The 25,239-nt window shown below is 40.4% G+C and overlaps 1 protein-coding gene across 15 annotated transcripts in view; it reads left to right on the top strand.

Annotated features, from left to right (window-relative positions):
- PTPRF (protein tyrosine phosphatase receptor type F) overlaps window positions 1-25,239 on the top strand; it is a 467,761-nt gene that overhangs the window by 223,781 nt on the left and 218,741 nt on the right. For all 15 annotated transcript variants that reach the window (XM_077928818.1, XM_077928817.1, XM_077928822.1 and 12 more), the window contains 2 exons: window positions 16,507-16,652; window positions 17,777-17,918. In XM_077928818.1, coding sequence (XP_077784944.1) covers window positions 16,507-16,652; window positions 17,777-17,918 — 288 coding nt within the window. The remainder of the gene's footprint in view (window positions 1-16,506; window positions 16,653-17,776; window positions 17,919-25,239) is intronic.

The raw sequence follows: 25,239 nt of genomic DNA, 5'->3' as shown, positions 1-25,239 counted from the left end.
ACGCAATACCATTTCCCCATCCACCTACTCTGTCTCTTTTGAAGTCAAAGTACACAGAGGCTTCCTTGAGGGGGTTGGAGCAAGGTTGCTGAATCTCTTGGGTGCTGTCCTTTTCAGATTCATCCAAAAGATAGTGGTGCTGGGTTGGTAACCTAATTACCAACCAAGCAAACAGAGCCCACCCAACTCAATTTCACAGTGAAGTCTTGAACAGAATATATACAGGCTGGAGAACTGCAGGTGAAAACTCTCACACACACCTCCCTAAGAGTTAAGTTTATATGTCTGTCAAAATCAATGAACTCACCAACTCCTTAAATTCAGTAGGGAGAAATATTATCATTTCTCCACCATTCTATTTATTAGAATATTCAAACAACCTTTGTTCCCATTCTTTCAGTCTTGAGGTAATACCATATTTCCAATATTTTGCATATAGTATCTCGTGCTGCCATGAGAAGCCAGTTCCTTACTCTTTGTGTTCTCTCTCGGGGGGGGGGGGGTAAGAACGGGTTCAGCTTCAGTCCTCTAGTGGAGTTACTTTGAGATTTAACTCCTGTTAAATAAAAAACTGTGATATATGTCCATCACATATGGTACAGTATTTAAAAAATGATAAGGGTCTATTTTAGCTTCTCTTTTGTATTAAATTCAGGTTTCATATTGAAGAGGTTTCTATTAAAAATAGTTAAATTCTCAGCTTGTCCTTAGTTGATGTCAGAAACAATTTAAGAATGAAGACTCATGAATTTAGACCCACGGGTGAGATGACAGAAGTGACTTTAATATTTTAACAATTAAATAGTTCTGTTAAGGATCCATTCCCATTATGTTTTCCATAAATGTGCATTGCTTCGTTTCTTAATTAAAAGCTGTTATCATCTTCTTCTTTTTAATTGTCATTTTCACCCTTTCTATCTTGGTGAATTCAGTTCACCTGGCTTCCCAAAGGAGTTTGTTAAGTGTGCTTGGTTGAATGCCAGCCCATCGTTGCCTAATGGAGTTAAGTGCAATGTGGATATACTCAGAAACCACACTGGATGAATTACATATATGGGTCCCTGTTAATATAATAAGAACAGCACTTATATTGTGTATGTAATTTACTCTATGAAGTTCACTTATTCATGGGTGAAGCACCAAATTAGCAAAACAAAAGTGGGTTGTAATGCTGTTAATAATGATTGCAGAAATCTGCAAGATAAATCCCTGGCTCCGGTGATGTATTGCTATTGAATTCAGAGTATATTGGATTGGGGCAGCTTACACAGTGGGAATGTTAGTGTCTCCTGAAAGCCATTCAGGGCCTCTATGTTCAAGTACAAATAGGTTTCAAAACCCTGCAATTTGGGAAAGCCTGCCTGCGTGCCTGTAGTAAAGGACAGCCTGCCACCTTTCCGTTTGCTAGTACTGCATATCTGGTTTCCAAATCAAACACATAACCTAGCAACAAACACAAATGCTTTAAAGCTTGAAGTAGAATGGGATTAATGTTGGTGTCTTTTTCTGTAACCTCCAAGACATGGAGTTTGTCTTCCACATCAACAATAAATATTGTGAGAATGTTCAGCTGGCAAAGTTCTGAGGTAAATCAAGGTCTAGAACAGTGAATGGTTCAGTGGGCAAATGCTGGAACACCACAAATCACTTAAGGGACCATCACTCTCATTTGTGTGTAATGGAAGTCAAGGAAGCAGCTGCTTTACTAGCAGTGAGGTTTGTTTTCACAGTTTCATCTTTAAATTTGTGTTTCTTCCAGTCATTTAAAGACAGAGGAGAAACACATGCTGTAGGGCCAGCTAAAGTGCTTGCTCGTACATTAACTGTATATCTTTCTAACACGGTGACAAAGTGTATTTCTGCTTTGAGACCTCTCTGAGATAAATAAGCAAACACTGTGGTCACAGGAAAAATGAAGGCAGGGACTTCATGAAGCCTTAAGCTGTACAAACTCTGCCTTTTTGTGTCTCAAAAGTCTCTTTATCAGGATCCTTCTGCTTTTCAGATGCTGCCTAGAATGCTTTGTTCTAACACTGTTGTGTGTTTGCTACAGAATTCATAAAACTGGCAAAATTCTTTTCTCCCCGGGAGACCATTCCAACTTCCTTTTATACAACAATCAAGTACTGTACAACCACCTTGTAGTGTGACTCGCAGTAGTTTTGGCAAATATTCAGATGTTTAATTTTATTTTAAAACTGGGTCAGTATGTTTTGCTGTTAATGAGAAGGTTGATGGTTCAAGCCCAGCCAGGGACAGATATGAGCAGGATTCCTGCATTACAGACTCTCAGGGATCCTTCCAACTCTACAATTCTATGATTCTATATTATATTCCCAAGAATATAATTTATGTAGATTTCATTGTTTAATTAATCAATTAAAGTGTATTTGATGACTGGCTGCAGTTTATTTTAACTGGATGACAGCTGTCTCTAATCAAAACTAGGCTAACTTAGATCCTTAGCGTATACAATTTACATGGTCAATAACATAATGTATCTATTTGGCCCAACTAATTTTCACAGTGGTATATGAGCTTTCATGTTTCATGGAACTCTTCTTCAGGCTACATGTTGTGAAACACTTTAAAAATCCTAATTCCTAATCATTTAATGGAATATTATATCTAAAAGGAACCCATGTCTTTCCTGCCAGGAAGCTTGGTTAACACAGATCACTTAATTCAATTGTCATTGAGAATGTTTGAAGTATTGATTGATATGGGTGGTATTTGGCTAAATCATATTCCTTAGAGTAGACCCAATGTAAACTCTGGGTGTCATTTAAGTATGTTTTACTTAGAGTAGACTCATCAAACTTGATGCACCTATTTTTTTCATGTTCATTAATTTTAGTGGTTTCCTCTTGAGCAAAACTTAGTTGAATACCACCTAGTGGATTTGAAATTAGCTATGATGAATTGAATTCCATCTATTTCAGGGAGTGGTACCCTGAGTATGATTTAGGTGGATACCTTTATATTTTACAAATTCAGATAAAAAAGGGATGTTAATTGAGATTAAATGGCTACATCAAGCTGATTTCACTACCACCAGAGCCATCTTTACTGAACTGACTAAATCAGATTAGACTATGTTGTACCCATCATAATTTTTATAATTCTATCATATATAAGTGTACTGTTTAGATTCCCTCATACTGTTCTTCCAAATAGCAAAGTATAATGTGTAGACTTTCATCTCAGTATCAGTTGAAATGGGCAGTGCTACTACTCTCATGCAGACTTAGAAACTTGTTTAAAAACTGCAAAATCAGTGTTGCTTTTACAGACCGTCAAAATACTGTGTATGTGCATTATTGCCTTTGGTTTGCTTAAGAACTGCTGTCAGTTTCATTACACTTTTCTGAGATCTCATATAATCCAATAAAAAGACCATGTCTGTGGCTGTTTTCCACACATGTAGTGCTGCGTAGCGTTAGAGCATGATGCTCCAGTTTTGAAAACTTTCTTCCCCCATAGCCAAATGATATAATGCTCTGATTGCTACTTAACTTCCAGACTGCAATCCTAGCCACAGAATTTGATCTCCTGTCCAATACTATCACTGTTGGCTCATTCTCAACTGGAGCCTAAACCAATCTGGAATTTGGGAAGTGCTGAGTCAGTTTGTTTGCTTTTTTTGCGAGTTGGATGGGTTTCTGCATATCTGAAAGCATCTAAATTCACATTGTGAATAAAATGTTGAGAAATGTGTTATTGACAAACCCAGAATATTGTAAGTCTAGAAATGTTGATTTCACATAAGAGTCTTTATTTCATTTAAAAGATTAGGAGACAGCTTTTCCTGGGTAATTTAATAAAATACATAGAGATGACTTCTAGCATACTGTGAAGGAAAAGCACAATTTTTAGATATAAGAATTTCATCTTTAATAACCCAATTTTTACTTCCTAGCTGCCTTTATATTAAATTGCCTTTCTGTCTCCATAAGGACTCACTTTGCTCTTATGTAGACAGGAGGTGTGGCACATGAGTAGCACAGACAGCCCTTGAGGAAACTGTCATGTCTAAATAGGGCTAAATTTTAGCTATACTACAATAGGTGATAGTTTTCCTTCCCCTCATTTTGATCTTTCAGATGTCACAAATACTCCTGACTAATGTCAGTAGTGCTATATTCTTTATATACGTTACATGGTTATGTGAAGACTATTCTAGATCTATACAGTCACTTACTCTTCTTTGTATTCTCCGTGCTGTGACATTGATAGGAAATGTGCATGCACAAAGCAATTTGGTGAAATTCTAAAGCTTTGGCTAAGAAACTGGCACTCTCCCCTTCCTCCCCCAGAATGCTAAAGGGATGGAATAAACACCTTCCTGTGAGGTTTGCTCTAACATGCTTTGTTTTATTGTGCCACTACCACTGTTCCCGCTGCTGGCAGAGAAGTATTTTCTATTGGCGCCAATTTTGGGCAAGATCACACATTTTGGATGAGATCTTGCCAAAAATAGACATGATCTCACCCAAAATTGGTTCCAATGGCAGTGGCACTTCTCTGCCAATGGTGGAGGTGGTGGGGTAGGCATTGCAGCTGTGGGCTTGCCACCTGGGGGACTTCTGCCACTTGAGGTAGTGGCCTCATCCTGCCTAATGGCTGAGCCAGCTCTGCTCTTCTGTCTCCTTTGGACCATAAATCATTGGTTTGCTTAGTTTTTCAATGAGTTAGGAGTTGGTACATTCATTCAGTGCTCATGTGTTTGTAATACATTAGTGCCATTCTTTGGTGTGGGGAAGAACATGACTTTGTGGGAGAGAACAGAACAGTCATGATTGCTGTTTGTTCTGTTTGGGAGTCTCACAAGGCTGAGTTGCCAGTCTTGTCAAGAGTTTATTAAGCATTCTCCCTTGGCTATAATTTTTCATCTTCCTCTGGATCCTCCAGCACTCTCTATGTCCTTGGTGTCAATTTTGAGCCAACTGAGGTTCCCAGTGACCCATGAGAAGTGATAGGACTGCCATTAAGAGCAGCTCTTGCAAGCCCATATTTTGTTGATTTCACCAGCAACCTCAATGCCACTTTCACTGTCTCCAGTGAGTCCAGTGTTTACAACTCCATGATCTGGGCCTGTAGTTGTCTTTGGTCGCTTTCACTTCGCCTGGAAGACCTGCTCCCTACATTACTGACTCCAGTTACAAATGCTGTTGCTGTTGCAGAACCCACCATCTTATGGCAGGGTTAATGTTGCCAGTCTTCATGTTATTTCTGGAGACCCCGTAAAAGCTGCTGCCAGATTGGGCTTACGTTCAGGGCGGCCTGGCGATCAATGCGCAACATTGCAAGCTAGCAAAAATAAATAGACAATTCAAACAGGAAACTGCCGTCTTGGCTCCTCCTTGCTCTCCCCTTCTTCAGTTTTTAATTTTGCCTGGCAGAAACTGGTTGTTTCTTCCTGAGACTCCTGGTGTTCACCTTCTTTCAGGCTGGTTAATTCCTTGTTTCTTCTACCTCTTGTTGAAATTCTCTGTGTTCTCTAGTTCCTTTACCTTGTGGCTTTGTATGTTACTTATTTTCACAACCTTTAAGAATCAGTAGCCTCTGTATTTCTCCCTCTCTGGCCTTAATGCTCATGGCAGTTAAGGCTATGGAAACTGAATCTGATATTTCTTCTGCAAAGGAATGGCTATTGTTCAGTCTGCTTCTTTGACTGCATTTAAATAGTAAAGGCACAGAAGAAATTCATACTCTCCTCCTGCTAGGAGAGAACTAAAGCTGCAAACTACAGCCTCTAAAGGCAATAGATGTGATTCAGCGAGATCTGCTTCTACTCAAACTTTAGCTCCAGCCCTTCCCTCATGTTTAGCAGTAGCTGCTGCTACTTTCAACCCAGTTATGGCAGATCTTCCCAGTTTACCGGCCTCTGCTTCCCCCTCTTTAGGGGATTTCTATACAGAACATTTCAGAGCTAGATCAGGTGTGCCCATAAATCCCCCTTTATCTGGCATTTTTCTAACTGGGGGAGGAGTGTGAAATGGAATGCTCAGCAGGAGGCCCTGTCCCTGCCTTGGCTGAGTAGTGCTCACTGCACAGAGAGAGGATGCCAACAGCATCTTCCTCTGGAGAAGGAGAGCAAGCAGTTCAACCACAGGGAAGCTCTCCCTCAGCTGAACTTTGGGGAAATCCTTATCTTATGGAAACCCTTCTCAGAGCCAAGATCCACTGCACTGCCCCAAAGAGACCTAGCCAAGGAAGCACATTTCCCTTCAGCCCCATATCAGTCTCCAAATGTTCTCCATCAACAATATGTATCTACTACTACTCCCTCCACCTCCAGGAGGCAATCTGAAGTGTGTCCTCCACACAGGGGTTCTTAGTCCCAACCCAGGCACTCTTGTTTTCCCCTGAAGACAACACTGCAGCTCACATGTACGTTCAGGCAATCCTGATTCACATAACCAGTTTTCATCCTAAAGGCACACACATAAACAGACATGGAGCTATGAAAATGCTCACTTTACAACAGGAGGCATCCAGACTCCTCCTCTGGGTAGGTTTTCTACCAGAGCAGAAACCTCAGAGGCAGATTGACTGAGGAGAGAATGTCTCAATAATGGGGAATGGAAACTCCATTCAGAGATCTTCCATCTCATAACCAGTCACTTTGGGGAAGTTGAAGTCGATCTCTTCACCACACTAGACAGCTGACAAGTCAGGAAATTCTTCCAATTCTACTTATGGTCAGTGGAAGCAATGGATGTCCTCACAGCACCATGGCCATAGGGGCTACAGTATGCCCCCCTCAGTAGCAAGAGCCTGATAGCTAGAGCCTGAGGAAGATTCAAGAAAAACGGGCCAAGATGACCTTGCCGCTTCATGACCCTAACCAACCTTACGCTTTCATGGTGCTATCCTCTAACCATCAGGTAAGACCTTCTTTCTCAAGGACCCACCTTGGCTCTGTCTACACTTAGGGAAGTTGAAGGGAAGAAATGACTCAAAAGCTAGTCTTCCAACACTATAGGCACTATTCTGGCATCCAAAAGATCGTCCTCAGTACACCTCATCAAATGGAATTTTCCCAGATAAGCAACAGTCTTCAGGCTTCCTTCTCTTTCTCCAGGAAGGCTCGTCTCTAGGTCTCAAAACCAATACAGCGTGTTTGTCAGGCTTGGACATTTTCAAGTCATCTCCAAAGACCTGGATCGACCTATGTCAGCTCAGCCAGTTCCTGCCTCATTTTCCTTCAAGGAGCAACACTTCTTGCTCACTAGTGCAACCACTTGCATCTACATACTGTCTTATGAACTCTATAATGTCCTCCTTACGAGCCATTCACGTAGGTCCCACTGTGCTTACTATCCTTTAGAGTTCTGTCCCTGGTAGCCATTACCTCTACCAGATGCATTTCAGAGACAAAGCTCTGTCAGTCATGAGACATCATCGGGTTTCTCCATAGGGGTAGAGTAATTCTGTGAACCAACCCATCATTCCTTCAAAAGTTACTTTCACAGTTCCATTGCCAGCAGGAAGTGATTCTTCTGTCATTTGGCCTTTTCTCTCGTACATCCATCAGAAAATAATGACAACCCCTTGATGAAGGTGGGAACTATTTATGCATTCTAGAAGTTGATTGAACAAGCTATTGCCTCACATGATGGGGAGGTGTCAATCAACAGAATTTTTTGGGGGGGGCACTAGCTTTAAGTTCTATCCCCCCCCCCGGATCATAAACAAAACAAACCTGGAGATCTGCTCCACTTGGTTCATTTAAAATGCTCTGCACAAGCCTGATAGTCCATAGCTTGTTTGGTAGATTTCAGAGGAGGCCTAGGTAAAATAATTACCTAGTTTTTTAAAAGAGAGGTCCTACTTGTTACTTTCCTGGGGAATTGCAGTTGAAGCAGGCTTCGGAGCACCTCAAATTTGGTTTTAAAATGTGACTCGCTTTGCGGCTGGGTGTTTAAGATTAAATGATGGTCTGCAAGTAACATTGCATAATAACACACTGACATTATGTGTTGGGTGCCTCATATCATATGTGGGCCCTACCTTCATCTTGAATTAGAATTCCATGCCTGGGGAGAATGGGAGACGAATGGAAGTATCTGGCTAGCGGTGACTGGAAAGGCATGTGTTATCTCATCACAAATCTCTCTTCTCCAAATTTTCTGCACATACATTGGACATACATTGCCTTCTGCACTACCACCACTAGGTGATAGCACTACTGGAAAAAAGAAATTGGTCCAGAATTAAAGTCAGAGTTGCTGACAGAACTCACTTGATGTCAAGTGTTTGCTTGAAAAATACCAATTGGAAGTACATTGTGCAAGCTTGAAAAGTAAAGGTAATTAGTTTTCTCAATGGCTTTAACAAATTGTGATTAAAGTGCAAACTATAGGCTTTCTGAAATAGGTGAAGTAATTAAACTGCAAAGGTGCTGTGGGAATTCAGTGGTGCTCTGTGTGACTCGTGTTAAATAAGAAATCAAAAAGGCACAATGACTCTCAATCTGTAAAAATTAAAGTTTGTGAAAGGGCTGTATTTTGTATATTGAAGGATCATAAGCAGTCTTCCTCTTTCTACCATCCTCTTAAAATGTGAGCGGAAATAATTATATATTGAGCAAAGCTAAAAAAAAATCCTATTGCTAGAGATATTCAAATAAGCAACTGACTTAATATCAATAGCGTGTGGTAGAGTGTTTCTTACATTCCATGCCAGGAACAGAAACTTGGCATCTTGGTAGCATGTAAATGATCTTTTGTTTGTTTGCAGATGCTCTGTTCTGAACTCTATGCATGCGAAAGTAGTTTATACAAATAAGGAAAAATGGCTTATGTAATGGGAATGTCAGAGTGCACTCATTATCGTTAGTCAGGATTCTCTCTTCTTCACTAGGTAGATGAGTCCAAGATTCAGTTCAGAGAACAATATACACTACTATTAAAATAAAATGTATTTTTTATCTACCTCACCATTTCTAGAAGCCAAGAAGGCTGTTTATTATCCTAACAGGTATCCTAATGAGATTGTTTACAGTGGAGCTTGTTGGGGTTGGGAGGCTAAGTAATAGTGCATCTTGTGTTTATCTGTAAAAGGAGTCTGAGCTCACTTTAAATTCTTAAAACTAGAGGAGGGAAATTAGATTGGTGAGTCCTTTGAACTTGCTGCACCAAGAACCAGCTGCTTGCAAAGGAGGATTAAAACCTTTTAATCCTTTTGTGCAAAATAATATGGTGTTTAATGTGGTAAGCATGCTAGCAAAATTAATTTTCATGTTTCTTTTTTCAGGCAGGAGCATTCATATCCATCTCTTCTCAGGCAGGATAAATTTAGTTCTGCCTCTATTCCTGGCTGTGCATGCTCTGGACTTTTTGCACTTTGCAGTGCGATTTAATAATTTTGACATTTTCAGGAAAGTTGTAAATTAGGAACTGTGGGTTTCAGTGTAAGCCCCCTGCAACCATCTGTTAGAACAGGGTCAGACACTGCTGGGAAAGCTGCCTAAGGCAGTTCAGTAATAACCCAGCTTTGCAAATAAGTTCACCAAAGTTACTAGCCTACAAAACATTTTAATCGCCCACCTACAGATACATCCATTCAATTTAAAACATTTTTTGAGGGGAGCTAACTAATTTCAGACTATAGAAAGCAAAGGCTACCCCTGCCCCCAGCTGTCTGGCGATTACAGAAAAGGAGATGAAAAATCCAAAGGAAACAATATTTAGGGAATGTCATAGCTTATGTTGTTGTAACTTTAAAGAAACAAATTGAACAGTTTTAGCTAAAGCTGCATTGGAACTTTTCAGTGCTGCTTGTGTTTCATTAGGGTTGCCATATTGTACCTTCACTATTCTGGGTGGCCATTTGCATGCTATGCAGGCTATTTCTAATTAAATATGTCGAATAGCAACAGGAATCATTCCCCAACACCAAGAGCAATATGCAAGGTGGCCACACTGCACCACACTCTTCCTCTCTCTCTCTTTCTTTCTTTCTTTCTTTCTCTCTCTCTCTCTCTCTCTCTCTCTCTCTCTCTCTCTCTCTCTCTCTAACACACACACACACACACACACGCTTTACATACACAGAGACTATACATGTACCTCTCCATCTCGCTCTGCTAAGTGTATCTCTGTCAGTCAAAATGCACACAGAGTATACTTGGTCACCCTTCCATGGGCCAAGGAAACTTGTCTGCCACACCCACCCCAATAGAAATGACTGGCCACCACCTGGTGCTGGGTTGGCAGTCCCTGGTGTAATAAACACCTTTTTCACTTGCAAAAGCTGCAGTGCCATTTATAATCTGTCATTCCTTTTCTTATTCAAGGAGATTCATTACTATATTCCTGTGTATATGTGGTCTGCCTGGTGCTTTGTTTTTTCTGTCAGCCTTCTCATGTTTATGCGGCCATTCTTATCTCTCACATATATGTTTATGGTGTCTGAATTGATGACTGGCTAGGAACAAGACCTTGGGGTTCTGGTGGGTAGCTCAGTGAAGATGTTGATCCAGTGTGTGTCAGTTGTGAAAAAGGCAAATTCCATGCTAGGGATCATTAGGAAAGGGATTGGAAATAAAAACTGCCAATATCAAAATGCTATTATACAAATCTGTGGTGCAACCAGACACGGGTGGCGCTGTGGGTTAAACCACAGAGCCTAGGGCTTGCCGATCAGAAGGTTGGCGGTTCAAATCCCCGTGATGGGATGAGCTCATGGCTCAGTCCCTGCTCCTGCCAACCCAGCGGTTCGAAAGCACGAAGTACAAGTAGATAAATAGGTACCGCTCCGGCGGGAAGGTAAACAGCGTTTCCATGCACTGCTCTGGTTCGCCAGAAGCGGCTTAGTCATGCTGGCCACATGACCCGGAAGCTGTACGCTGGCTCCCTCAGCCAATAAAGCAAGATGAGCACCGCAACCCCAGAGTCGGCCACGACTGGACCTAATGGTCAGGGGTCCCTTTACCTTTATGGTGCAACCTCACTTGGAATACTGTGTATAGTTCTAGTCACATCTCCTCAGAAAGAATATTTTAGAGCTGGACAAGGTTCAGAAAGGGCACCCAGAATGATCAAGGAGTTGGAGCAACTCTTCTATGAGTTGGGGCTTTTTAGTTTAGAGAAAATGTGAGTATGAGTAGGTATGATAGTGTATACAATTTATGCATGGCATGGAAAAAGTGGATAGAGAGAGGTTTTAGAACCAGTGGACATCAAACGAAGCTGAAGGGTGGAAGATTCAGGACAGATGAAATAAATTACTTATTCGTACTATGCATGGTTAAACTAGACAACATGTTGTGCTGGCCACTAAATTGGATGGTTTTGAAAAAGAATTAGACAAACGTATGGAGGAAAAAGTTATCAGTAGCCATAATGACTATGCTTTGCCTCCACCATTGGAGTCAGTATGCCTCCAGATACCAGTCGCTGGGAATTGCATGTGGGTAGAGCACCATTGAACTTAGGTTCTGTTTCCTGGCATCCTATGAGCATCTTGCTGCTTACTGTGAGAATGCTGAACTAGATGGGCTTTTGACAGTACTCTGCTTAAGTTCTTATGGCATATTGTGTCTCATGTGCAACGAGTCTGATTGGCTGAGATAAATTAAATTGGAGTGGTTTAATGTAAGTCTTCTTAGCAATTGTGTTGCTTGCAGTGTCTAGAGTTAAGATGTGTGGCAAGAGTTACAGATGTGTGGCTGGTGCTTCCACTGTGTTTTGTAGGCCATGACCCACTCACTGAAGTGGAAAACATTTCCTTACCCAGGGAAGTGTGTCCTTATTGCTTAATGTATGCAGCATGGCATGCATACTATTGACAAGTGAAATATAAATATTAAATGTTCAGATGAACCATTGGTTTGCTTCCTACAATGAATTTTAGATAACAGTGTCCAATTTTAAGCTTACCTTTAGTTCTGTAAAATGCTTATGTGAAAAAAGCTGCATATGGGAAAGACAATTTCAGGGTCTTTTATATCATCGGAGTCTGCTTTGTGATTTCCCACTGTTTTATTTAAATCATTCCTCTCTGCTATTCCACCCTCTGGTTGCCCAGATTGTATACAAAAGCATAAACCAAACAAAACTATTTTTGACAGTTGATCTTTGAGACCTCAAACTAAGGAATTTCTTACGTCACCACTCAAGGATATATTTTGCATGCCAGAAATCATTGGTGTATATAATAGCTACAATACAGATAATTTAAGAACTGAATCCTTATTTTAAAATAATGCCTAGGGAGTTTTCTGTGTTGTAGGAAGCCTGGAGCTTAGGAAGGTAGCCCTCTGGTACATTCAATTAGCTTGATTGGCAGAGTTGCTGTGGATGAAAAAAGGGCAAGATTTAGCAACAGCATCATTTGGGATGAGTCAGATTGCAGAAGGTTGTTGGCCTCAGGCAGTAACCGTACCTTGTAACATTATATATTCTGTGTAATCAGCATTATTCCACACCCCATGACAAAGCAGAGACTCTTAACTGTTGTCATGAGCACCTTAGTTTAGCATTTTACCTATCCAGGCACCATCTGCCGCTGGGAACAGGTAGACTTGACTTCTTCACTTTTGTATTCCCTATATTTATTTAGTATAAAATGAGTTTCTTTGAACAGAAAGAAGCTAGAAGTTTTATGATAAAGATTTTCCTGAACATGTTTGAACATTTAGAGCATATGGAATTCATAAATTCACTAAATGTAAGTTACATTGCATATAAACTTCTAGAAACAGAGAATTATAGAGTTGGAAGGAACCATAACAGTCATCTAGTTCAACCCCCTGCATTGCAGAAATCACTTTCCCAACATGAAGCTTGAACACAAAACCCTGAGATTAAGAGTCTCATGCTCTACCAACTGAGCTACATGTACCCTAGGAATTAAAGGAAGCTTAAGGTATTCAGGTCCTGAGGCATGTGAGGCTTTATAGGTCAACACAAGCACTTCGATTTGGACCTGGAAACTAATTGGCAGCCAGTGTAGTCAGGTCAGGATACTCAAACTGTCTTGTTCTGGTGAGCAGTCTGGCCATTGAATTTTGCACCAGCTGAAGTTTCTGAACTGTCTTCAGAAGTGGCCCTATGTATAATGCATTGCAGTAATCCAGCCTAGAGGTTACCAGAGCATAGGTCACATATGTTAGGCTATCCCTGCTCAGATAAGGGCATAGCTGAACCACCAGCCAAAGATGAGAAGGTACAGTATCTCTGTCTTACCTGGATTGAGCTTCAGTTTATTGACTCTCATCCAGTCCATTACTGAGGCAAGACATCAGTCTAACACATCCACTGCCAAGCCTGTAGATGTAAAGGAGAAATAGAGTTGTGTGTCATAAGCATACTACTCACAACACACTCCAAAACTCCAGATGACTCCACTCAGCAGCTTCATATACAGTGGTACCTCTGATTACGAACTTAATTTGTTCTGGAGGTCTGTTCTTAACCTGAGGTACCACTTTAGCTAATGGGGCCTCCCGCTGCCGCTGCACTGCCGCCTCACAATTTCTGTTCTCATCCTGAGGTAAAGTTCTTAACCCGAGGTACTACTTCCGGGTTAGTGGAGTCTGTAACCCGAAGTGTTTGTAACCCGAGGTGTTTGTAACACGAGGTACCACTGTAGATATTAAACCTAGGGGATAGAACTGAGCCCTGCGGGATTCCACATTGAAGGCCCCTTGGTGCTGAAAAACAGTCCCCAAGTATCACCTGCTGAAGACCATGATCCAAGTAGAAAGGGAACCACTACAAAGCTGTGCTGCCCACCGTCACATCAGATAGCCTCTCCAGGAGGATACAGTGGTTGATGGTATTGAAAGCTGCAAAAAAGTCACGGAAGGAAGATTAACAGGGACATATTGCCTCTGTCTCTCCCCCAACAGAGGCCATCATATAAGGCAACCAGGGCAGTTTCTGTACAAAAGCCAGATTGAATTTCCAATTGAAATGGATCTAGAAATGAGATTTGTCGGGCATGACTTGTTTTTGGAAAAACCCATGCTGGGTTTTAGTAATTGCAGCTTCCTTTTCTAAGTGCTCACAGACTGACTCCAGTTTGCAAGGACCTCACCTATTCTCTAAGAGGCTCTGAGATCACATCCACTAGCTCCTTTAGTACGCTTGGGTGTAGCTCATCAGCCCCTGGAGATTTGAATTTGTTTAAATAAGCTAGGTGTTCCATTATCACCTCTTCTCCTGTTTTGGGCTAGAGCTCCCTCCTTGCATTATTTATTCTGTTATCACCATATTGAGCCCTGCTTTCCTTTTGGGTGAAGACAGAGGCAAAGTAGGTGTTAAGCCAGGCACCCCCAAATTCGGCCCTCCAGATGTTTTTTGGGACTACAATTCCCACCATCCCTGACCACTGGTCCTGTTAGCTAGGGATGATGGGAGTTGTAGTCCCAAAACATCTGGAGGGCCAAGTTTGGAGATGCCTGTGTTAAGCAGTTCTGCCTTCTCTCTCTCTGCCAGTAGCATTTCTCCATCTTCCTCGGCTCATTCTAACCTTCTCCCTGCAACTGTCTATTGCTTGTTTGTACTCTTCTTTCATGATTTTCCATTTCTTATATATGCCCTTCTTAAATATCAGCTCATCTGTAAGCTCCTTATGCAAGTGCACAGGTTTATTTAGATGCCTTTCACTTTTCTTTCTTGGTGGAATTGTCTGCATTTGTGCTTTCGATATTTCACTTTATTTATGAAGAGATTTATAAACCACTTTTCAGGACACATTGTTCACCATGAGCTAACATGTCCAGCAATACACCCATCCCTTTTAAGAGAAAAGGCACAATGTCTGATCCAAATTTATGCTAGTTCCTCAGCATCACAAAATAAATAACATAAAATAGCAAGTCATATGCAGAAGTCCAATACCTAACAAAACAGCTGAGCAGATTGCATTGCAAAATGGGCAGTTACACTGCAGTCAAAATTAGCATGAACCTTATTAGCCTTTTGCTGAGGGAGATTGTAGAGGGGAAGAAATACAGATATTTGTAAATAAAACTGAGCAGAAATTGATGTGAATTTTGGTAAGTAAATATGTGAAATCGATGTAAGTTAAGCAAACATGGCTAATGATTGATTTTAATCTCAGGCTATTGCTTGTGACACTGAAGCTGTATGTTGTGAGCTATCAATTTTCTGCCTCTCAGAAATAGTTTCTCTGTGCTTACCCCGTACCTCCTCCTGTTAGGCCCCCAAAAATATTTCTTCATCATTCCAAATATATTTAATCATTTTCATAGAAGTAATTGTGTTCATCAATACCTTCACAAATTGAGAGTGTTGTTCACTGGTGTAAATTTAAATGACCTAATTACACTACTCTGGAACGTTCTCCTCTTTGCTCTATGGTACATAGAATGAAAGAGAATAAATAAGGTATTTATAGCTTTCTTTGAAAAACTTATAGCATGATGGTCTCCATTCTTCTGATTGTCTAGTAGCTCTTTATGTAATTTTCATAATAATATCCTTTGGGCAAATAGTGACCAGGATTGCTTTTATTGTTGCATTAAAGTAAATGTTGTTTTTCTGATCTTTTAGAAAATATTAATAATTGCTAAGCTCAGAATGGGGGTTAGATCTCATAGCTTTCAGCAGCTTCTGAATACATTTCTTGAAACTTTTGTTTAGCATTGATGGAAACACCAGTTGATCAGACATTTCATTTCTTCTCCAGTTCCAGAGGAGACAGCAGGGTCTGCAACTCAGATAATGCCCACCTTTCACCTTAACACTTGACTGAAAAAGGCAATCCCACTCCGCGATTTTAACAGCATGTAATTATTGGGAATTGGCATTGCCAGGAGTTTGTTTGTTTTTTAACATCTCAGTGTGCATTAAAAAACAAAAACGAAACGAAATGAAAAACCAGTAACAGCAGGTGTGCATTGAGCTCTGTCATAGCGGAGCAAGCAAAGCAGAGCAAGCCTTCCAGAAATCCCTTTGTGCTCCATTGTGAGAGAGATTGTAAGGCCACCCAAGCTGTTTCAACCATTGTTTTATATTATAAAACAATGTTTTTGTTCTATCCAATAGCTGATTAACTCCATCTGCAGGTGGATTATATACTCCCAGAACTCAGGATGCTTTCAGTGATAACTAAATTTGGACATGGTGGTTCTGATACTCTCAAATTTTTCCAGCCCGATCATAATGAAATCCTGTACTTAATTTTTGTTGTTGTTGTTGCTGTTGTTGTTGTTGTTGTTGTTGTTGTTTAAACAGCGTTTGCCAGTGCCTGCCCACACGGGCTATTTTAAACTGGAAATTCGCTTATTACAGGAGTGTGAAGAATTAGCAGCTAAACAGTTATTCCTAAACAATCTTCATAATGTTTTTAAACTTGGTTGTATTATTTTGTTCACCGATGTATCCATTGTTTCTAGGTGTGGTGTCATTTCATTAGTCATGAGCTGGGCGCACAAGATAGATATACAGTAGTCAGATTGCTGTAATATTCATTATCTTTAATTCAGACCCCAGGCACATTTCACCATTCAGCATATTTGTCTTGCAGGTAAGCCAAACTTCATGAAAACTCCTGAGGATCAGATTGGGATATCTGGAGGTGTGGCCTCCTTTGTATGCCAAGCAATAGGAGAGCCAAAGCCACGTATCACATGGATGAAGAAAGGAAAGAAAGTTAGCTCCCAACGATTTGAGGTACGCACAGAACATATTTTTTCCCTAGTAATTTTGTGGGCGTTTCCATATGTTGGGTGGCATTAAAATATAACAAATGTGTGAACTGGAAATAAATATTTCCTCTTTGATATACATTACCTGGAATATGGCATTTCTGATTCTCCAAATTTCCAGACTTGGACTACTGAGGGAATTATTCATTCCACGTGGATAAGTATTGGTTAACTCTCCTCTGAGAGGTAAAATAATAAGATTCTCCTAGTATAGCTTCCTTCTGTAATCACTATATTTTTTGGGTGATATTATTGCATCTCATTTTGCTTTGTTTGTAAATTGAAATTAGATGAGTCTGAAGTTAATTAAGTTCAGTGTCTATTCATTTGAAGTCCTTGCCATTGAGGGACAATTTATGGGTTATATGATAAACACATTTCTCTATGAGAGGGTTAAAGAAATTTCTTTTATTTCATGAATGGTTAATGACCCAGTTCATGCGTCATAGCCAAACCATGGTTTGCCTATTTGTACTATGCCTCATGCTCTCCCAGTCCCTCTTTCTCTCTCTTCCAGTTCACTTAGTCACTTCCTAGTTTGAGCAAAAAGTAATTTGCTGTGATATTCAAATTCAGCAAACTGTGGTTTGCCTACAAACAAGAATCATAAACCATTATTTACTTTGAACTTCCAGTTTGAATACTTTAAGGAATGGAATGATGAGAGGAGCACATGAGCAGAGGAAAAAGGGGGAATGGGCAGCTCAGAAACTTGAGTCATGGTGTTAATGGCCAAACTGTGTATCATGGCAAAGAGACACAGAGTTTCTTTTAGTTTCAGAATGTTAATCATGCTTAATGCTAAATAGGGTTCACTATTAATAAAGGTGGACAACTAAGGTATGTGGTATGGTTTCCAAACCGTAATTTACAACAACATCTTGTTGGTTTAAATCTTCGTTAAAGAAGGACTGTACAGATAGAATCATTCACCATGGTAAACAAGGTTGCAGGAATTTGCCCCAGAGAGTGGAGGAGCTGGTCCCTGTCCCTTTCCTGATTCCTCAGTCATGTTTTAAAAGGAAATGGTATGTTGTGTGTCCACCAGTAATAAAATGGGTAATACAGTTTCCCCTCTTTTGAAAAAAGGTTATTGAATTTGATGATGGGTCTGGATCAGTTCTACGTATTCAACCGCTGCGTGTCCTTCGGGATGAAGCAATATATGAGTGCATGGCTACCAACAGTGTTGGGGAGATAAATACCAGTGCCAAACTGACAGTGTTAGAAGGTAAGTGGAAGCTCTGTTACAACTGAGCTGTATATACCACAGCCTGTTACATATAAGCTGAACTGTTTGTTCACATTGGAAAGCCTATGCTGTTGGTTATGCTTGCTTTTTCTGCATCTATCATCTATCTATCTATCTATCTATCTATCTATCTATCTATCTATCAATCATCTATCTATCTATCTATCTATCATCTATCTATCATCTATCTAGATATCTATTATTAAAAGTGTAAACAGATAGATCACTGTGTACAATTCCCATATAATTTATTGTTTTCATTATTATTATTTCTAAATATGTTTATTGTGATGAACATTCACTGAGGCTCTCAAGGGATAAAGCAAAGAGGTATTAACTAAAACACCCAGCAACACCTCTGGACACAGACCTGCTTCACACAAAGAACTTGCACAGTTACCCTACCTTCAAAGTTGCCAGCAAACATTTCCAGCAGAAAACAGTATACAGGCATTATCCTTCACCTCCAGAGTTGGAGATGAATAGAAGGGAAAACTAACTTCAATAACATGCCTACATTCCCCAAACCCAATTTCTCTCTTTCACCCAGATCTTTTAAACTGTGAGGGAGAGGTTCTCCTTTTAATCTTAAAGAATCAGGGAGCAGGATTAGGTTTTGGCCAACAGGGTTATAATTTTCTCTCTACCACCTTTTATTGTCACAGAATACAGCTGGATTGGCTAATAATCAGCCTAGAATTTGTTCACCACTCCTAGACTACAGGGTAACAAGCAGAAAGCTGTCTTCTTCTGAGTTAAATTGCAATGGACAAGTCCCTTTTTGAATCGAAGCCATTGGTTGGCGGGGGGTGGGGGGTAGAATTGTACTTGGAGAAGGTATTCCCAGAGAGACCAGCTCTATCACCTATAGGATCCTTTGAACCTGCGCGGTCCAAATTTTCATATCAAGTGGGTTGGAAGAATACTTCGAAATGGAACCCGTAGGTCACAAACTGCCTTGTTGTGCAAGGGGCGGGGAACAAGGCTAAAATTTCATGCCCCCCCCCCAAGACCTTGTGCTGCCTTCCCCAAGCTGGGTAAGTGAGCCACTGGGCTTTGGGAAGGAGATGTGAAGCTCTGTCAGGGTCCTGGAGCCCTCCCTCCATGTGTTCTGGAATGCCAATCTGGCTGTGAATTCAAATTTCAGGCCAGGGTTCTGGATCCAACAAGTTATCTACTGTATGTGTTGAAGAAAACTTCCATGTCCAGAATTCCTTATTTATATTGGATAAGGAAGAATTGTTTGGGGAGTGGAGAGGAAAGAAAGAAAATGGGGGAAAATTCTCTTTTCTCTATCCTACTTCCCTTTTAAAATGTTTTTTTAAAACAACAACACCACCACCACCACACAACTACTCCCCCCCCCCAATTTATTAGTGTGTATCTTTCTAATAACTTCATAGATGGGCCATGGATGCCTGAATGTGCTGCATTCTCTAAATGCAATTTAAATTTGCCCTAATTGACTAAAATGGAAACTCTGTTTTCAAACGAAAGGATTAAGCAGATTTATTGGTGTATATAAATTATTTACTGATGATATCTTCCAGTGAGGAAGGCTTAGGTTGCTAGATGAATTAAGCAAAACGTTTCACTGCTGCTTTCCCCCCACCTTTCCCCAGTTTGTTGCTGTGCTGAAACATATGTGTTGGTGATAGTACTGTGTATCTCATTTATTTACAGCAGTACAATAGGAGTCTCCTTATAACTGGTTGCTTAAGGATAGATCACGTGGAATCAAATAATTTACAAAAATCCTTTGTTACTCGAGTATCAGGTCTCCTTTCAGATTCTACTAAATATATTTTGAAGAACTGGAACGGCTTAACTTTAGCTTGAAAAGATACTGAAAAATTGGAACATAGACAGATAACAGTTGGCAGCAGTCTACTCTCCAATGGCTTTTCCTTCACTTAATCTGCTTCTGCAACTTGCTAGTCTTCAAAGGCACCGTGAGTTTCTGTTTACCACCACCAATGCTGCTGAAAGACCAGTAGGAGACTTGCAGACCAGTTTTAAAGGCTTAGCAGGTCACTGGTTCCCTACCCTTGGTATAAAGCAATAGGTTTCACAGCAAGGATTTTATTTCCAGGCAAATCTTTTTCCAGTCTGTCCTTTACTGGGATTACGTGGCAGAATGTTATGTGGCCTTCACTTTCTTCAGGAGTAAATCTTTGTACAAGTGATTGCCAAGTTATATGGGACATATTATTAAAGTCTTCTCTGTTAAGGTTGGATGAGCATTGTTTTTATTCTGTTCTTCCCAAGTGAATATGTCCAGGAGGGATGCATACTTTGTATGAAGGAAATTAGAAGAGATATGGGGCTTGTTACTAGGGGTCCCTATAGAACCCTTATAAGCTGAAGCAATTTGCATATGGGCTTGGACAAGTAGGGTGATGTTTAAGAAACTGAATGGTCTTTTAAGACTATATTACCAGCTGCAGCGTAATTGATTTGGGAATGCCTCTTGGAAGATTATCGTAAGAAAACTGGCAATTCTATTGGGCTTATGACATTTTTTCCTTTTTAAAAAAATGCATTTTGGTTGTGGAAACTCTAGGCAAGGGTAAAAAAAAACCAACTTCATTGTTGGTCCATCACTTACCATGCCAGGGTTGCCACTTCTGATAGTGGGATTTGAAATAATATTGGGATAGTAGAAATGATCCTAGTATTTTTATTTTCTTTCAAGAAATCTCTAGCTTTTGGCAAAGGTCTTTTCAGGCACATTACCATAAATTTATGTGGCAAACCCCTCATAAATAATTAAAGTCATATATTCACAACCAGTCGATCAATGCTTAGTTGGCTTCTGTGGTGTAATTTCAGCTGGCCTTGATCTAGGTTTTTGTCATGAATTGTGGTGGTTTTTCTGATTGCTAGCATATTCCATTTGGTACATTATTAAGAAGCAAACTGGAGCCAAGAATCTAACATAAGCAAGCATTTTGTAGCAGTTGCTTCTTCGCGCTGTCCTTCATTCTCCACTTCCATCTCTCTAACTCCAGATCCTGTTGGGGAACAGAGTTGCATACACTTAGTGTAATTGAAAATTATTTCTTCTGTTGATAGTGGAAGAGGTAGGCATGCAAACAACCTCTCCCTCTCTTTTTCTCTTGGGCAGCTGATAAGCTGAATAATGTATGAGTCATATTGAGCATTTCTGTCTTTTTCAATTATGACCTGCAGCAGCGCAGAATTTCTCTTGCATGCCTAGCAAAAGAAGGGTTTGAGCAAAGTGAACAGGAAGGGACCAGAATCAATAAACTGACACACACACACACACACACACACACACACACACACACACACACACACGGAAAGCTTCAGGGAGAGTTAGTGGGCACTGGGTGTCACAAATTAATAAATATGTGATTGAGCTGTAGGACTGGAGGATTACACCTTGCATTACAGAGCCTTTTAAATAGGAGGATTGTGCAGAATGTAAGGAGGGAATAATGTTGCAGCATTTCCAACACTGCACCAAACTGAGTGACTCGTTATATCCTACTTTTTAGCAAAACACAGCAGCTCTGTTGGGTATGACATAGGCCAGATTGGTGCCCCCTGCCCTTCTGCATAATCCACATTCTCTCTGTTTTTGTTTTATCCTGGGATGGGAACCAATAGTAACCCTGGCAAGAAAATGACTCTTTCCCTAGGCTTTGGAATTTGTACATTTCTTTTATGATCTAGATTTCTTGTAAGCGTATTAGTATTGATGAATAAAAACTTAAGCAATTTGAATTTGATGTGGGTAGCCTTTACAGTAGTCTCAAGTACATTGTGCCATGTCAAATGCAACATACTTCTTGTTTCAAGCTATTTTAATGGGAGTTAAAATATTTCATTTTTTTAATCTGTGCATTTGCATATTTGCATAGCTGCCTTGAGCCTTGGCTCCATAATTCTGTATCAGCAGAGCAATAGCTCCTCCATTAATTTGCTCAAATGGGTTTATGAATGCCAGTCCCTTTGTTAAAGTGTGAGTCATAATGATCTTGAAACCTGACTTGGAATGGCTTGGATTCTAGCTAGCACTGCCATTATATTTTGCCTAGTTGGACAATGAGTGTTTCGTATTGCTTTTAGATGTTTTTAGGTTGTTGTATTTTTACAAACAAAAATGTAAATAAATAAACTGCAGGCTGAAAGCATAGCAGAAAGTAAACCAGGTTTAGGCTTCGAATCTATCAAGGGTATAGTTTAGGGATAAGAAAAGAGAGAGCACCTCTGTCTTTCCAAAGCTCACTGATTACTGAACCATATCATGAGTTTAATTTCTATCACCATCTGCTGGCTTCATCCCAGTTCCTGGAGTTACCCAGTTTGAAATGCAGTAAATGATAAACATTTGACAGTTACAAATTATTTCTGTAGAGAGCTAGACCTCCAAAGGCCTGAGACAATATGTCCTTGTAAATGCTCATCTAATACTAGGTTCACTATTTCAACGGTAAACAAAAGTTAGCTGTGTTTAATCCTTATTTACGCTTAGTTAGTTACAAAAGAATCAGCAAGAACAAGGCAGTTTGGCTCATGTTTCTCTCATTTTCTTTTATATGTTACTGCCAAGAAAGGAGCCTTTGTTATAAAACCAGAGTAATTAAGGGAAGAGAGGTTATATTTTAATACGATCTCTAAGTAAAAACTAGCAAATTAGCATTATGTGTCACTTTAAAATGGAGAGAAATGCCACATTCTATACCAGAGAGAGTGTTGATTTATTCTTTGGCTTGGACTGTTAATTCATCCACATATAACAGAGGTCACCAACTTTTGGGGCTTGTGGGTATATTTGAACATAAACTTGTGAGCACCACCACAATGTATATTACAATATTTACAGGTTTAGCCTAGAAATCCAATGAGTATCACCTACCACGTTTTTATAAGCTTCACATTTTATATTTCTGTAGATTATAAGGATTCACCTAGTCACTTTTCAACATGCACACAAATTCCCTCAGAAAAAGTAATGCTTCAAGTGGCCCTTAAATATGGTATATTTTGGGTTCAATTGATATATTGGCACTTGCTAATGAGCCTGATATTTTGTATTTCATGTGTTTTATTCTAAATAACATGAATGAATGAATGAATGGAAATTTAAAGAGCTCCAACACAGGTGGGCAACTCAGAAACCATGTGTGTGTTTCACTAGCTTTGCAAAACAGTAACTTCATTGGTGTGATGTACTAAAAACAGTAACAACCCTCTTCAGCCTATCAAGCCCAATGGTGTTTACCTCTGAGTAAACCTACATAGAATTGAGAATTCTAATCTTTATTTTGGATTAGTTCATCCTGAACAGTTTTGTTTCAAAGCTCATCCCCTCATCAGATGCACTCAGCTCTTGACTGAAGACATCTGAGGGAATACATCCCCTGACAGAGAAAAGGTAGCCTCTAAGGTTGCATTGTCTACTCAGAAGTAAGTCTCATTGGATTTAGTGGTGCTTACTACTCACCCAGCAGCTCAGGTAGCGCTAGTTCACCTGTAGCACCACCCTCATGCCACCCCATTCCCTCGTAAGCTGGTGATTAAAAATGGGTATCAGAAGAAGGCAGGATTCCAGCTGCTACTCTCTGCAAGTAAGCAGTTACAGCCAGACTAGTAGAAGTGTGTATGAGAGTATGTACGTGTGATAGATGAATATGCAGAGCAATCCTCTGTAGGCATACTCAGAAATAAGTTTCATGGATTGATGTGTGTGTGTGTGCGCCGCATGTGCAGGGTAAGTGGGGGGCCAAATCAACAACTAGAGAACTGGGCTCAGAAAATCCTGTTGGAATCCCTGCCTAAATGACTTGGACCCAGGTATCTGAAGGAATGTCTCTGTCTGTATCGGACTGTTCTGGTTCTTAGATCTAGGGATGATGTATGTGACCAGCACATTGTATGGCGGCTAGAGTAAGAGTCAGAGCTGGGGCCGAGCCAGGAAGATATGAGCTAGGGAGTTCTAGAACAGGGGCAAGGAGACTAGAGCCACCAAAAGGGATATTAATGACCTCAAAAGGAAACTCTTAGCTCAGCAGAAGTCCCGAGGACACTGAAAAACTTACATCACTGCCAGATCATCTTCTACCTAGTTCTCTGCTTGGTCATTGCTTACAACTGGACCTTTCTAAGTATCTATGGCAATAGAGCTGCATTGATAGTCAAAAGGCAATCCTCTTGCAACTCTGGGCTTCCCACCGGACCTGCTGCCACCTTCACTCCTGGGACCTGGGAGGTGCTTTTATGACTGACATTTTGAGTGATCCATTTCATCTGATCTTAACTGTACTGGAATTGTTTGCATTTTACTTATATTGTGATCCGTTCTGGGAGGCTAATATGGCGAGGGTGAGCTAAAAATATATTTAAAGAACCCTTCCAGACAGCACAGGGAGGAAAGGGTAACCCCTCCCCTTTCTGTATTCCAATTTGGAGCTGATTGCAAAGTTTGCCGCACATCCAGCCCTGAATTATTTGGTAGAAAGTGGGGAGGAAGGGTCACCTCTCTAAACTACACTGCTCAGTTTTGGAAATAGTCTTATAGCAGTCACAAGGTAGGTTATTCCCTCTCTGTGTAGCTTAAGTTGGGAGCCACCTCTGATGTTCTCCTCCTTCCACGGTTTGCTTTGAAGGAGGAAGCAGGCTGAGCCGCCCCCACAAATAGTTGGGAGAGCCCTAAGAGTTGGCAGAGAGGCAGATTCAGCTGCTAAGTGAAGGAGGGCTTTCTCACTCATACTTTACCTGCAGTACTGGTGGATTTCAGTCAGGTATTTCCTTTCGTCCTTCAAGCCAAAACAAAAGCACACTATTATTATTGATTGACTGCTTCTTGATTTCAGCCTGCGGCACAGGCTGTACAAAGCGAAAGGCTTGTTGCAATGTTTACCAGAAGTGATTACAATACTCCAGCAGCTGGTTTCAATACAGTGAACCCTGTTGCATGTCTCTGGCCCTAATTCTTCTTGCTACTGGCTTGATTTGTGGAATACATTATTGTATTGTTCAGATATACGACTTGTAGCAATTGTGAAAGCTCTTACCTCTTCCCTAATTTTTGTGGGGGCGGCATCGCTTTGAAAGTTCATGTTAAAAAGGAACTAAGTACATGGGTGCAGCTGCCCCCCCTAAATCAAGTAAGTAAATAAAAAGACTTAAATAAAAGTAGAAATTGTTGAAAGATTTTGACAGATTTTTCTGAGCTCTTGGGGTCAAAAGAAAGTAATTTAAAACAACTGTTGTTGAGACATTTCATTCCAAATCTGCTAGACAGAGCCGGACAGAGAATGATGACAGGTGG

The sequence above is a fragment of the Podarcis muralis genome, chromosome 5 (genome assembly GCF_964188315.1).
Source record: "Podarcis muralis chromosome 5, rPodMur119.hap1.1, whole genome shotgun sequence".
Classification (NCBI taxonomy): Eukaryota; Metazoa; Chordata; class Lepidosauria; order Squamata; family Lacertidae; genus Podarcis; species Podarcis muralis.
This window is presented reverse-complemented; position numbering and strand designations above follow the sequence as displayed.